The sequence below is a fragment of the Motacilla alba genome, chromosome Z, assembly GCF_015832195.1.
Source record: "Motacilla alba alba isolate MOTALB_02 chromosome Z, Motacilla_alba_V1.0_pri, whole genome shotgun sequence".
Lineage (NCBI taxonomy): Eukaryota > Metazoa > Chordata > Aves > Passeriformes > Motacillidae > Motacilla > Motacilla alba.
In genome coordinates this window covers 12,039,611-12,054,196 of record NC_052046.1, presented here as the reverse complement: position 1 = coordinate 12,054,196, position 14,586 = coordinate 12,039,611, and the positions used below count along the sequence as shown (strand labels likewise).

Sequence of the window (14,586 nt, the reverse complement as noted above, 5' to 3'; positions counted from 1 at the left end):
CTTGGTCGGCTCTTGCACTGATCCTCTCTGGCAGCGACCACCTCCCCTCCCCGGAGGCGCTGCCCGCCGCCTGTCCCGTCCCTTCCCGTCCCTTCCCTTCCCTTCCCTTCCCTTCCCTTCCCTTCCCTTCCCTTCCCTTCCCTTCCCTTCCCTTCCCTTCCCTTCCCTTCCGCTCCCCGTTTCCCGCCGCCGGAAGCGGCCCGGCGCGCGGGTCCTGCCGGGATTGGGCGGGCGGTGGAGCGGCGCGAGAGCGCGGCCCCGCCATCGCCGTGTCGCCGCCGTCCTTCTGTCGCCGCCGCCGCCTCCGTCGCGATGCCAGCCGCCACGAGCCCGGCCGCGCCCGCTGCGCAGGAGGCGCTGGAGATCGCCGGCCGCATCATCGACCGGCAGATCCAGGACGACCGCTGCTACCCGGACTTGTCGGAGCTGCTGGCGGTGCCGGCGCCAGGTGAGTGAGGTGCGCCCGCTCGGGGTCCCTGCGGCCCCGGGCCTCGCCGCGGGGCGGGCTCGGCCGGCACGGCCCGGCTGGACACGCGTGCGGTCTGTGGGCCCGGCTCAGGGACTGGGGCCGGGTGTGAGGAGGCGTCTCGGTCGCGGGGTGGGTTGGGGCCGTGCTGTGTCCGCTTCAGTGCGCGGGTGAGAGTTGTGGATGTGAGCGCTGTAGGAGAGTGGGAGGGCTGGGCGTCAGGTGCCTTCTGTCCCTCTGAAAGGTGACGGAAACGGCTCTAATTTTCCATTCTTCCTGTTGGGAAGTTCCGTGCAGAAGGCTTTTACGGTAGCCATGTGCCCACCACGATGCCTAAGTTGTACGCAGCCTGGAAAGCTCTCTTAAGCCACACTTTCTTTTTTGTCTGCAGCTTTGTGTCATGCTTGTGGTATAAGATGTACTTCCTCCCACCAAAAATTCGTTTTGTTCTCCTTAACACGTGGAGGCAGCATTTTCTTCCTCGCAGTGCTGACTGGCTGGCAAAGTGGGCTCCGAAGAGGCATTCTAGTCGTATATATCCAGAGGTGGCTGGATGTAAACAAAGAGCATCTGCGTTCTGTTGGGCATTGATGGCATGGCCACAGTGTAGCCGCTCTGGCAGCGTTGTGGATACACAGCGCATAAAACAGTGAATATATATAGGTGTTTTAAGTCGGTCCTGGAAGTACAGGGAGCCTTCCTAGGTGAAGGAATATGCTTCTGGCTTGTTCATGTGAATGTCTGGCCACACAATGAAAAAAGCACTGCAGGGTATCACAGAAAAAAGGGGTAAAGAGTAGGCTGGAGTCCAGGTGAGTTATTATAAGAATTTGTTTGAAAATCTGTTTGCTCTTATCTCATTGAGACTTGGATTTATTGTTTGTGGTTTTGCCCCTACAGAAACCTCTGTCCACGTGTATCTTGTGAGTAGAGATACTTAGATGTTTGAAGTCTCTGCAGCTTCAAGGCATTTGATTTTGTTTTTGTTTTTTGGTTTTTTTTTTTTTTTTTTTTGTTCTTACTTGTAGGTAGCCCTACTGTGTCTGGTATGTCAGATATGGATTATCCTTTACAAGGACCAGGTTTGCTGTCAATACCCAATCTTCCGGAAATCAGCTCAGTCCGCCGAGTCCCACTTCCACCAGAGCTAGTGGAGCAGTTTGGACGTATCCTTATGTAAACAAATGTCCTAGATTGTGTGAGAAGTAATAGTAGAAACAGCTTTCCTCCATATTTCTCTTCCCCAGTCTTTTTGTCAGACTTCCAGCAAAAAACTTTACTGTTGTTTGGGTTCCCTTAATAACACTCTTAAGTGGTAACAAGGCGCATTTGCATAGAGTTGTTGGTGGAAATAGTTTCTAAATGAAGAATAGAAGTATGCAGTTTTTGTAATACTATATTTTAATGATTTTTTTAAAATGCTTTGAAGAGGATTTTGCCGTTGCTACCCAAAATGCATTTAATCCTTACATCAGCACTGCTTCAGATATGCAGTGCAATTGTATGATGGGTGTATTTCCAGAGATAAGCAGAGCTTGGCTGACCATTGACAGTGACATCTTTATGTGGAACTATGAGGATGGGTACGTAGAGGATGCATTCCTGATATTGTTCTATTGGTATCATACCAGAAGTAAGCAACTGGAGCAGTGGGAGATTGTTAACTGGAAGCATGGAGGTGTGCTGTTCGGTTTAACTGATCTTAATTCCTTTCAGGTTTTACTGAAACTTCTGAATAGTAAGCATATAATGATCTGTAAGAGTTAGTAATATTGCTGCCAAATCATCTGCAGGTGAGAGAAAGGAAAGTGTATTTGCTTTGGGTCAGACATATCTAATATCCTAAAGTTACTGCTCTTCTTATGCAAGGACCTTGTGCTGAAAAAGTAGATAAAAATCCCTCTAATTGCCTAATTTTTATAGGTAGATATAGTAAGTAGTGAGATGCATGTGCAGTGACAAGTCATTCCCACAATGGTAAGTAATAGGGCATTAGTATTTTGAAGTATTATAATTGAAACTCTCCATCCTTGCTTATTTTATGGATGCATAACCCTGAAAATAAGTTGAGTACATTTTGAAACGACATTGATCAGTTTATAGTTTGCATCTTTATTTGCCCACATAGTAGGCCTTTGTGTAGTAAGAATTGCTTTGTACATATTGTTGCATTTCCTAAAAAAACCAAAGTTCTGAATAGCTTCTATCTATACATTTACATTGTGTCAGAGCGTATGAAATACATTCCCCAAAGAAAACAGCACTCGTGGTGTTAGTGGTAGATAGTGGGTAAGAAGTTGGGAATTCTTGCATCAGATAATTTTCATGGGGAAAAAAGATCCTATGTGATTTCCTTCTCTTGATGTTAATCAGTATTGCAGATGCTGCATTGTGTAATTCAGAGTAGACTGTATGAATTAACAAAATCCGAAAACACAAAATACTGCAGTTGGATTTGCTTTGAAAATCAACTGTAGGAGCTTCAAGCAACTCAAATGTCCTGTTTTCACTAAAGTAAAAGATGTAGATGGCTTCAGAGTGTTGCAATTAATAATTTTTAAATATATATTTATTTTATTTACTTTGTTATTATGTGATATTATATGACAAATTTCATGCATTTTTTTTTATATTTATTGACAGAGGAGATCTGGCTTATTTTGATGGCCTCAGTGAAACTATTCTTGCAGTGGGCCTTGTAAAGCCAAAGGCAGGTAAGGAATATTATGACAGAGATTAGAATTGGACAGTACTGAACCTTCTGTGTATTTTTTTCAGTCTTTATGTGCATATGCATTTGAATTTTATACAAATAATGGAGTGTAAGGTAATATAAAAGCCAGAATATGGTTTTGGGTTTTATATATGCATAGATATTAACATGCATATGAATTTAATGCATGGATGTGGCACTTGGTGCTTATGGTTTAATTGACATGGTAGTATTCGGTCTCAAGGTTGGATTCAGGGGTCTTGAAGGTCTTTTCCAGCCTCAATGATTCTATGGTATGTGTAAATCTGTGGTTTCTGTGTGTGTGTGTGTATATATATATATATATATATATATATAGTGTGTATATATATATATATATATATATATATATATATATATATATATATATATAGTGTATATGTATAGTGTATATATATATATATATATATATATATATGTACCCACAGACTATATGGGGCTTTTTTTTTATTTTAGAAACATTAAAAATTAATTATGAGCCAAAAATAATGTATAGTTTAACAATTATTTTCACTGGTAAGCTTGCATTTTTTTTTGTCAATTTTTTTTTAACATTTGTACTGTTTCTAAATTTACATACTCAAGTGATAATTTCCATGAGATTCTGGTTTCTAGCCCTCCCAGTTATTTCAGTATCTACTGCTAAGATAACATTAAGGTCAAAGTTGAATTGGCAAATGGGTTGAGTTTAAAAGAAGCATGTTGGTAAGAGAAATTTTGTTTTAAAGGTCCTGTATTTCATGGAATGGAAGTCGAGCTGCTGGCTGATACTCCTTTCTAATTCCAAAATTCCACAGATCATTAGGCTCAACATGTGACTGTTCAGTCTAATCAGTAGATGAGGCTTTCCAACACATCTGTTTGCTTACATCATTGTGATCAGAGAAGCAGGGTGCAAATTAAGATTTTCTTTTTTTTTTTTAGGTATCTTCCAGCCTCATGTACGACACTTACTTGTTCTGGCTACTCCTGTGGATATTGTGATTTTAGGGCTTCATTGTTCTAATATACAATCAGGTAATATGCTCTTCTCCCCTATTCCCAGTGTTATTTACCATGTGTATTTGTACATGGCAGTTTTATTAGTAGTCATTCAAAAAAATTTAAAAACCCCATGTGCCAAGTGCCTTGCTCGTTTTTAAATCTTTAAATCACGTTACAAGCAGGGAAGATAATTTTTATGATGTATATGCTTGCTGGACTGCATGAGAAGCATTGAGTTTTGTTACTCACCTATTTAATGTAAAAAAAGCTTTTGAAACAGGTGCTCCTGTTAATTAAACAGTGTGTTGGAGAGAGAGAGAAGATAGGTGCATGAATCTTGAAACTGTGAATGGAGTTCATTAACTTTGTTAGCATTTGTATTCCAACCACAAAAATTGAGAACCTGATAGCATGTTTTTATGCCATATGTACTGAGAGAAAAAAATTGTTTGATGAAAGTGAGAGAACCATACTCCTTTTTTTTTTTTAATAATGTGTCAATGTGAAAGAGAAAACAGGTAGAAACCTGTGTTTTGGACTTGGTATGATTTAGAGGAGAGAACAGTCTATAGAAATACAAAACATTGTGTTTCCTTCCTTGGAAACCTACTTAGAATGGATTTATTACTCTGCAGTTCACATTGGACAAAAGCTGTTCAAGAATATTTTCATAACTATGAAATTTTCTGTAATTTTTTTATGGTTTCTGAAATGTTTCTTATCACAGACCTGTAGTATTTATTAAAACAGCTTAAAAACTAAAGAGAGGATTTATGGTTTTTTGTTTACTGAAGGTACAGGATCACTCAATGACAGCATGTCTGGAGGAATGCAGCTGCTACCAGATCCTCTGTATTCGCTCCCTACTGACAACACCTACATCCTGGCAATCACATCCACTGATAATGGGAGGATCTTCCTGGCAGGAAAAGATGGCTGCTTGTATGAAGTGGCATACCAGGTGACTGTTGTTTTTACACACAGACTTTTTTCATTGTTTCACTGTTATGGGATCTCAGCAGTAATAGTTCTAAAACATGTCAAGTTTGCAGTCTCTTTTCTTCTGCAATTGTGTTGCATGTCTTGGTTGCACAACAGCTTAGGGTAGATGCATTTTCTTTGAAGAAGTAGTGCTTGTGTGGGGAGTAGCAGTGCTGTTTTGGTCAACTTTAAAAATTCAAATTGCATTATCTGCACGTGCTTTTTATGGAAAATGTTCGTTTTAATGATCACTGATTTCTTTCCATTGAATAACACATACTTGTTCAATTAAATCAAAGTTTGAGTTAGATCTTTACTTGTTTTCATACTCATCCTTTGAATGACTTTTAATATCGCTCCTAGTTTGGTTTTTGTTCTGCTTTTTCTTTCAATGCTGTATTTGTTTTAAATTGTAGGCTGAAGCAGGCTGGTTTAGCCAGCGCTGTAGAAAAATTAATCATTCGAAGAGTGCGCTGTCTTTTCTTATTCCTTCATTGCTACAGTTCACATTCTCAGAGGATGGTAAGTACTGATATTAAAGTTCTTATTAGCTGATAATTTAATGTAACCTTTTAAATAATGCTACCAAGAAGTCAGTCTGAATATTTTGCTTACTCGGAGTACTTAGTTATTGTCAATGATACTTAGAGTGGTTCATTATTATAGAAGAATTGCACAAAGGTTCCAGATGATTGGAAACTGGCCAATGTTATGCCTATTCACAAAAAGGGTGGGAAGGAGAATCTTGGTAATTATAGGCCAGTTAGCCTGACCTCAGTACGTGGTAAGGTGATGGAACAGTTTATGTTGAGTGTGATCATGCAGCACTTACAGGATGGCCAGGGTATCAGACCCAGCCAGCATGGGTTTAGGAGGGGTAGGTCATGATTGACCAACCTCCTTTTATGACCAGGTGACCTGCCTGGTGGATTCAGGAAAGGTGGTGGATGTTGTCTGTTTGGACTTCAGCAAGTCCTTTGACACTGTCTCCCACAGCACACTCTTGGCAAAGCTGGCAGCCCATGGCTTGGACAGGAGCACTCTTCGCTGGATTAGGAACTGGCTGGATGGCCAGGCCCAGAGAAGTGTGCTGCGTCCAGCTGGCAGCCAGTCACCAGTGGTGTCCCTCAGGGCTCTGTACCAGGGCCAGTCCTGTTCAGTATTTTTATTGATGACATGGATGAGGGTATTGAGCCTTTCATCAGTATATTTGCAGATGACTCCAAGCTGGGAGCATATGTTGATCTGTTGAAAGGTAGGAGGGCTCTGCAAAGAGACCTGGAATGGTTGAATGGATGGGCAGAGTCCAGTAGGATGAAGTTTATTCTGTCCAAGTGCTGAGTCCTGCATTGTGGCCAAAATATCCCCCTGCAACTCTATAGGCTGGGGATGGTGTGACTGGACAGTGCCCAGGCAGAAAGGGACCTGGGGTTACTGGTCAACAGCTGACTGAACGTGAGCCAGCAGTGTGCCCTGGTGGCCAAGAAGGCCAATGGCATCCTGGCCTATATTAGGAACAGTGTGGCCAGCAGGAGCAGGGAGGTCATTCTCCCCCTGTACTCGGCACTGGTGAGGCCACACCTTGAGTGCTGTGTCCAGTTCTGGGCCCCTCAGTTTGGGAAGAACATTGAGACTCTTGAGCACGTCCAGAGGAGAGCAATGAGGCTGGTGAGGGGCTGGGAACACAAACCCTGTGAGGAACGACTGAGGAAGCTGGGGGTGTTTAGCCTGGAGAAAAGGAAACTCAGAGAGGTGACCTTATCACTCTCTACAACTTCCTGAAAGGTGGTTGTAGTCAGGTGGGCGTTGGTCTCTTTCTCCAGGCAGCAACTGACAGAACGAGCAGACACAGTCTTAAGCTGCGCCAAGAGTTGGATGTTAGGAAGAAGTTTTTATGGAAAGAATGATGAAGTACTGGAATGGTCTGCCTGGAGAGGTGGTGGAGTCACCATCTCTGGATGTGTTTAAAAAAAGACTGGATGTGGCACTCAGTGCTGTGGTTTAGTTGAGGTTTTAGGGCATGGGATGGACTCGATCTTGAAGGTCTCTTCCAACCTAGTGATTCTGTAAAATCGAGATAGATTGTGTGTTTAGTTCAGGATGTAGATAGCAAAGCCCGAAAAAATTGACATTTCTTTGACATTTCTAACTAAAGTGAGTGATATGTAGCACAAAATTAATAGGTGCTTAGTGGTATCACCATGAACATGGAAAATGTATAGGTGAATAATCTTGCCTTCTTTCACTGTTAAGTGAAAAATTATTTTGACATTACAGTATTTTTTCTCTGGGATTTTTTTTGTTACTTGTTTACTAGCAGTTGTGTTAGTTGATCACTGTTTTGAATCTTACAGCAGCAGTCCTGTATGAAAGCGCAGTTTTTGTAAACTTACAATTCATTATTTTATAGAGATTCTGTCCTAAACTTCCTTACCCAAGTCCGGTGTTGATTTGCTGGTTCTCCTTTTTTTGCCTCTTCCTGCAGATCCTGTAGTTCAAATTGCCATTGACAACTCTCGAAATATCTTGTACACTCGCTCAGAAAAAGGAGTCCTGCAAGTATGTGACTTATGACTCTTTGGTCTGTTATTAATGTGTGTGATAATGTACAAGTACCTCTGTAAGTTTACCTCAATACATGGGAATTCTCTGTAGCTATTTCAGGCCCTTACTCGTGTTATCTTTTTGTAGCAATGTGCTTGCTGAAGATTCGAAAAACTTCTTTTCTGAGGAAAGAGTAGCCTCAATTCTATGGAAGCATGAGTAGAAAAGAAAAATATAGCTTGAGTTACTTCTTGTTTGGTGAGGCTGAATTTATTAATTCATTCATAAATCACTAAGCTGTGTTATTGAATTGCAGGTTTATGATTTGGGACAAGATGGTCAAGGAATGACCAGAGTTACTTCTCTTTCACAAAATGCTATTGTTTCTGCTGCAGGGAGCATTGCCAGGTATGTTCATGACAGTTACAATGTAAGAGGCTTCCTTTAAGACCCATAGTTTCACAATACAATCTTAAAGAATTTGCATGTTTCTTTGGATTAAAAATGTATTGGGTTTTTTGTTTTATTTTTCAGAACAATTGATCGTTCTGTATTTAAGCCTATTATTCAAATAGCAGTGATTGAAAATTCTGAATCCATAGACTGTCAACTACTAGCAATCACACATGCAGGTAAAAAAGCAATGCTAATTACACTTTACTTAAACTGGTAAATGGTATCTGCACAGTTTGTGACCTTTCTTGTCTTTTGTTCAGGTGTCCGACTATATTTTAGTACGTCACAATTTAAACATCCAACAGCTCGTCCTTCCATGTTAACTTTGGTCCATGTCCGTTTGCCACCTGGATTTTCAGCTTCTTCAAATGTAGAGAAGCCTGCAAAGGTTCACAGAGCTCTTTATAGCAAAGGTAGGCAGTGGAACATGGCTCAAATGAGATTATTTTTTGTGTGTGACAGTCACTATTACTTTGAGCCCTATAAACACCTATTTTACCTTTTAGATGGCAAATGGTGTTAAAAGTGACCTTTTGAAGTACCATATGACATACAAATCCAGGAGATATAAGTTGCTGTTCAGATTGTATGATAATGACTTAAAGATTCAGTTTTGCTAACTTAAGAATGAATTAGTGAGTTTGCATTTAATGCACAATGATTGCTTCTAATATGGACTTACTATTACTATTCTTGCTAGGGGTCCTGCTGATGGCAGCTTCAGAAAATGAAGATAATGACATCCTGTGGTGTGTCAATCATGATTCTTTCCCTTTCCAAAAGCCAATGATGGAAACACAGGTATAAAGCAGACTTCTTCATGATTTTGATGAAATCTAGGTATTATGTTTTCTTTCCTAATAACAGGTGCCTGAATCATACTGTCTGCAAGAAATCAGTAGGTGACAGAAAATTTCATGAGAAGTTTGGAAACTCTACAAAGCTGAACGAGCCTCTCTTAGTAGGGATTCCTAGTTCAAGCATACTTTTCTAGCTTGATGCAATTTTTTTGTCAAAAGCAATTGCCCTAACTTCTAAGACTTGACTTCTAATTAATATGTTTGAGAATACTGTTGTCTGTAGCAATGCTGCATATTGTGCACAAGCACAGAAAAACATGGCCTCGGTCCATAATGGTGTTGATCAGTATAAAATTTGATAAAGGTTGTTTAAAAAATAGATGCTAGAAACTTTGTGATTCCTTATTTAAACTTACATGCCATATCTTCGTTGAAATCCACACATGATTAATGTCTGCATTATTTCATGGTGGGACGATTTCTGACTTTCATTTTCCTGATCGTTATGTAAGTGGGTTTGTAAGAGAAGTTTGGAGGGGGTTAGTTGCCTTATGTGTCAGTTCAGGGAAAACATATATTTCATTTCTGAAAGACATTTCAGGTCTTCTGCTGAGGTAGAGGCGTGACATGTCAAAAACAGTGTTACTAAAGAAATAGCAGAGTTGGAGTGAATAAGGGATTATTCAAGTTAAAAGCTTCAAAGTCAGGTTTTGATTAATCTGCTGTTTAATAACTTAAAAAGGAACTTTATAGTTGTTTCAGATCCCTTCCTGCAAAAACTTAGATATGAATATCCCAAGTGCCAACCTCTTTTTTCCCAAGGCATCTGACAGCAACATTTAGGTTTCCCAAAGAAAACTGCAGCCTGTTCTCAAGCAGCAATTCTTTCTGGTTAGCATACATAATTTTCTGGAATGTCTTCACTAGTATATGTCTGTTCCTGAGTTATATTTGAAGTACTGCTGACAACTGCAAAGGTCTTGTAAACCTTTTTAATTCAGTTGCAGCTTTTTTTGATTTTTTTAAAGAAATCTTTTAAATTCACGATGCCTACAATACTTACTTCTAAAGTAGTTCGTAGATGGTTGCTGCTTATATTGTAGCAGCCTCACTTTGGAAGTTATTTTACATTTAAATGTAAAACAATATCCCGGTCCCCCAAAAGAAGCAATATATTATTTTCTTTCTCCTAAAAGCAGTGGTGTATATATAGCTGTAAATTTGGGGGTAACTTTGTTAGACAGTACAAGAACTTATTTTTGTTGGGTTCCTTTGTGTGAGGAGCAGATTCCGTTCTGTGTAATTTTAAATGGTAAATAGTAAAATACCACCATGGATGTGCAAAACCCATTTCTGCTACCAAACTGTGGATAATATCTATCTGTTTTTCAGATGACGACCCGTGTTGATGGACATTCCTGGGCTCTTTCTGCTATCGATGAATTTAAAGTTCAGAAGATTGTAACACCACTAAATAAAGACGTTATTCCCATTACTGATTCACCTGTTGTTGTGCAGCAACACATGCTGCCACCTAAGAAGTTTGTTCTGCTTTCAGCCCAAGTGAGTATTACTTTTCTTGACATAGGTTACCAGAAGAATTAAGTATGAAATGAGACTTTTAATCTAAACGTGTACATTATTCATTTTAGATATGTTTTAAGGATTATATTTTGAACATGAAAAGGAATCAGGAAGAAGATTGCTGGAACTGTCTGTGCCTATTTTAAATTTACTCAAAGGTTCTAGATTAACTTTTTTTATACAGTGTATTAATAGTTTTTGTTGCTCTCCAGAAATCCTTGCAGATACAAATTTGGTAAGTTCCTTTAGCCTTGATTATGCTCTTGATTATGTGAAATTGAAATAGTCACTGTCTGCCCAGAAAAATAGTTCAAGAAAATATTGTTGGCAATTGAAATTTGAATTAGTAATTTCTTATTTGTCATAGAAAAAGTCCCAGAAAAGTTTTTTTGAGAGGGTTTTAGGAAACAATAAGAAAAGAAAGGAAAGTGAACTTGATTACATTTTGATTATATTTAACAATATTTTTGGCACTCAGTATCTTGACATAGGCTATTTAAAATAGTGTTTAAGTATTAATGTCTTGCAAACTATAGACCTACAAGCTGCATTTGTTTAATAGCAGCTGTTTTGTTAAGGGCATTAATTGGGTCCTTTCCAGTAGTTAGTTAGTTTGAATGCAGGGAAGGTGATTACTGTGAAGTCTTACCATGCCTTGAATTCTTCAAGCATTTTTCTTTCAGGCAGTTTTCAGGATTTGCAAGACACACAAAGCCTTTCTTTTCTGCATATACTTGCTTATGCAGAATGTAATTCTGTGCTTTGTGTTACGCTAAGAATAGCAAAATTAACCCAGTTTATGGAGAGTTTGTAACCATTGCAGTACTTGCCTGCCTTTCCTTGCATCACTAGTGATTGGGAACTGGGCTTTGGACACCAAGTGCATTTTTATCCAGTGCTGCAGTGGAGGAAGACTCAGAATGCCGAAGATAAATGTCATGGAGATGGCTGCGTTGTGATGAAACAGAGTGAAGACAATTTTATCCTAACTTGCTTTGCCTTACTTTTAGGGAAGCGTTATGTTTCATAAACTCAGACCTGTTGATCAGCTGCGGAATCTGCTTGTGAGCAATACAGGTGGAGATGGAGAGGAGATTGAGAGATTTTTCAAGTTGCATCAGGTAAGAGCTTTCAATGTGTTATGAAAAATGGAAGACTTGTCACCTTTTCGTCGTTGCTGGAACCTTCTGGTCAATGTTTCATTTACCAATTAAAGTGATTGGGAAATTTTTCTTATTCTTTTGTCTACATAAAGCTATATCATATAGAGAAATAATTTCTCCTTTTATGATATTTAAAACCAAATATGTAATTCACTTTCCCTGAAATTCCTATGTCTTGTATGTAGAAGTGTAATGCACTTCTTAGTTTAGAAAGAAGTTCATCTAAGAGCAGGAGAGGAAGAGTTTCTAAAATAGTTGAATTCCTACCATTACAAGGGATTTTTATATTTTGAAGGCCAGTAGAAATGTGTGTAGTTGGTCTGGGTATTCTTCTTTATTAGCAGCTTAAGATAAACAAGAAACAAGCAGAAGCTTGGTTATTGTGGATTACAATTTTAATATGACTAGTATTGTGTATCATCTGTAGTGAGTGTTCACTGCAATCTATTCTTTTGTGTTTGGAAAGGACATAATTGGTATTGTAACAGCTTACTAGAATATGCAAACACTGATTTTTACAAGTGTTTTTTCTTCAAACACAATTGTAATTTATATCTTAGTGTTTGTAGAAATTGCATGAATCTTAGTCATATTTAAATGTCAGGTATGGAGATTGTTCCCTACCAGCTGTAGCACTGAGTTTGCAAAAACTGTATAGCAAAATCTTACCTAATACAGTGGAATAACTTGCTAGGATTCACTTCTTGTCTATAATTCAGAAGAGCTGATTTCCCTGGCTTCTAAATAAAATTATGCAGAAAGTATTTACTATTTTAGTTCTTTAGAAATATAATTTCTATACATTTCTTACCAGCTTGATTAAGACTCCACACTAACATTACAATATGCTCTAGGAGGATCAGGCCTGTGCCACATGCCTTATTTTGGCCTGTTCTAATGCTGCATGTGATAGAGAAGTATCTGCCTGGGCCACTCGAGCATTCTTCAGGTATGTTTTAATTCTGTCAGTCATTGTGAATGTTGATCACTATGGTCACTAAACACGTGTACAGGCTTTTTAACCTGCTGCCAGTTCAGGGCCTGGTGACTTTTCGTTATAGGTGTTGATGGTTTTGGTGATGTGGTGGTGGTTTTGGGTTTTGTGGCTCTTTTTTTTTTTTGGTTGGTTGGTTGCTTTGGCTGTGGTTTTTGCTGTTTACTTTGGTATTTTTTTTCCAGTACAATTTGAGTGATGAATTATGAGCTTCCACTCTGGAGGATTAAATTCTAACCATATATCTTAGGTGCTGCATATCTTTGGTATGGTGCAAATATGTGTATTTTCATTAGCTGCCTTAAAAAAAATTGGTGCATACAGAGAGTCAAAAAATTTTTTGGGTTGGAAGAGACCTTAAAGATCACCTTGTTTCAACCCTTCTGCCTTGGGCAGGGATACTACCCACTAGATAATGTTGCTTAAGGCCCCATCCATCCTGGCCTTGAATACTTTAATGAATGGAATGTCCTTACCGTCTTTGGCCAGCCTCTTCTGGTGCGTCACCTACCTCACAGTAAAGAAATTTTTCGTAATACCTAACCTAAATCTCTTTGATCTTTTTAGCTCAAAACCATTCTCTCTTGCTCTATCCATGTCTGCTCTTGTAAAAAGTTGTTCTCCCTTGATTTTTGTAAGACACCCTTTAAGTCCTGGAAGGTGCTATAAGGTCTCCCCAGAGTCTTCTCTCCCATGTGAACAACTTCAGCTCTCAATCTGTCTTTACATCAGAGCTGCTTCAGCACCCTTGTGGTCTTCATGGCCTCATGTGGACCTGCTCCAGTGGGTCCAAAGACTTTCTTGAAGTGAGGACCCCAGAGCTGGATGCAGTGAGGATGTGCATGTGGGATATCACAAGGACAGGGTGGAAAGGGAAAATCACCTGACCACTCCTCTATTGATGCAGCCCAGAATAGTGTTGGCTTTTTGGGAAGACTGTTGGTTCATTTCCAGCTCTTCATCCATGAAAACGCCTAAGTGTTTCTCCACAGGACTGCCCTCAGTGAATTTTTTTCCCCCAATTTGTGCTCTCTAGGGCAGTGCCCTGACCCAGTTGCAGCACCTTGCATTTGGTCTTGTGGAACCTCATGAGGTTTTTGTGACCCGATATTGTGGGTTTCTTGGCTGTCCTACAGGGAGAGAGAAGAGTTTTTGATTAGATACAGCTGTTGAGAGTGATGATAAAATGTGCAGCTTGGAGTGTTGTGTTCCCAAAAACTTACTAGTTCCTTGCCAAAACTTGTGCAGGTGTTAAAGTCAGAGACCAAATGTGGATTATAACTCTGGAGTTAGCAAGGGAAGACACAGCAAAGTGTTCATGCAACACTATAGGATAGAGATGAATAGGAATTACGTGTGGATGATAGAAAGACAACTATGGGTCGTCTCAACTGTGCCCTTCTTTCCACTTCCATGTAAAAGCAAACCTTGAAAAGATGCTAAAGCATAAGTCTGACTTAGGAATTGGTAAATTTCTCTTAAAAACTATTCTGTGATTTTTATTTCCCATTTTAAAAGAACCCCAGAATTGCTGTTTATTCTCAAAGGCATGAAAATTGAATGGGCTGTGTATGACATGTTGAGAATTTTTGGTTTTGCAAACTTTAGGTATGGTGGAGAAGCACAAATGAGATTTCCATCAGCTCTGCCTCCTCCCAGCAACGTTGGACCTATTTTGGGTTCTCCTGTTTCTGCAGGTATGTAGCAAGCATTTCATCGTTTTGGACAGGTTTTTTTTCGCTTGAATATGTTGTGTTTTGTCTTCTCAAAAGTACTTGTGTTCTTTTTGTCTGAAATAGACTGTGTTTTTCACTTGCTAGTTAGTTAATGACAAGAGCTTTTTCTATTTCTCTTGAACGATT

At 39.5% G+C, this 14,586-nt stretch overlaps 1 protein-coding gene across 2 annotated transcripts in view; it reads left to right on the top strand.

The window, feature by feature from the left end:
* The first annotated feature begins 207 nt into the window (after positions 1-207).
* NUP155 (nucleoporin 155) overlaps positions 208-14,586 on the top strand; it is a 30,598-nt gene continuing 16,219 nt past the window's right edge. Inside the window, exons 1-16 of one of the 2 annotated variants that reach the window (XM_038123914.1) lie at positions 208-448; positions 1,495-1,632; positions 1,953-2,049; positions 3,110-3,180; positions 4,143-4,235; positions 4,997-5,163; positions 5,600-5,705; positions 7,669-7,742; positions 8,044-8,135; positions 8,262-8,359; positions 8,444-8,596; positions 8,884-8,984; positions 10,376-10,546; positions 11,578-11,688; positions 12,585-12,679; positions 14,333-14,421. In XM_038123914.1, coding sequence (XP_037979842.1) covers positions 313-448; positions 1,495-1,632; positions 1,953-2,049; positions 3,110-3,180; positions 4,143-4,235; positions 4,997-5,163; positions 5,600-5,705; positions 7,669-7,742; positions 8,044-8,135; positions 8,262-8,359; positions 8,444-8,596; positions 8,884-8,984; positions 10,376-10,546; positions 11,578-11,688; positions 12,585-12,679; positions 14,333-14,421 — 1,792 coding nt within the window. In that variant the 5' untranslated portion in view covers positions 208-312. The remainder of the gene's footprint in view (positions 449-1,494; positions 1,633-1,952; positions 2,050-3,109; positions 3,181-4,142; positions 4,236-4,996; positions 5,164-5,599; positions 5,706-7,668; positions 7,743-8,043; positions 8,136-8,261; positions 8,360-8,443; positions 8,597-8,883; positions 8,985-10,375; positions 10,547-11,577; positions 11,689-12,584; positions 12,680-14,332; positions 14,422-14,586) is intronic. The other variant, XM_038123915.1, reaches the window with a different exon arrangement.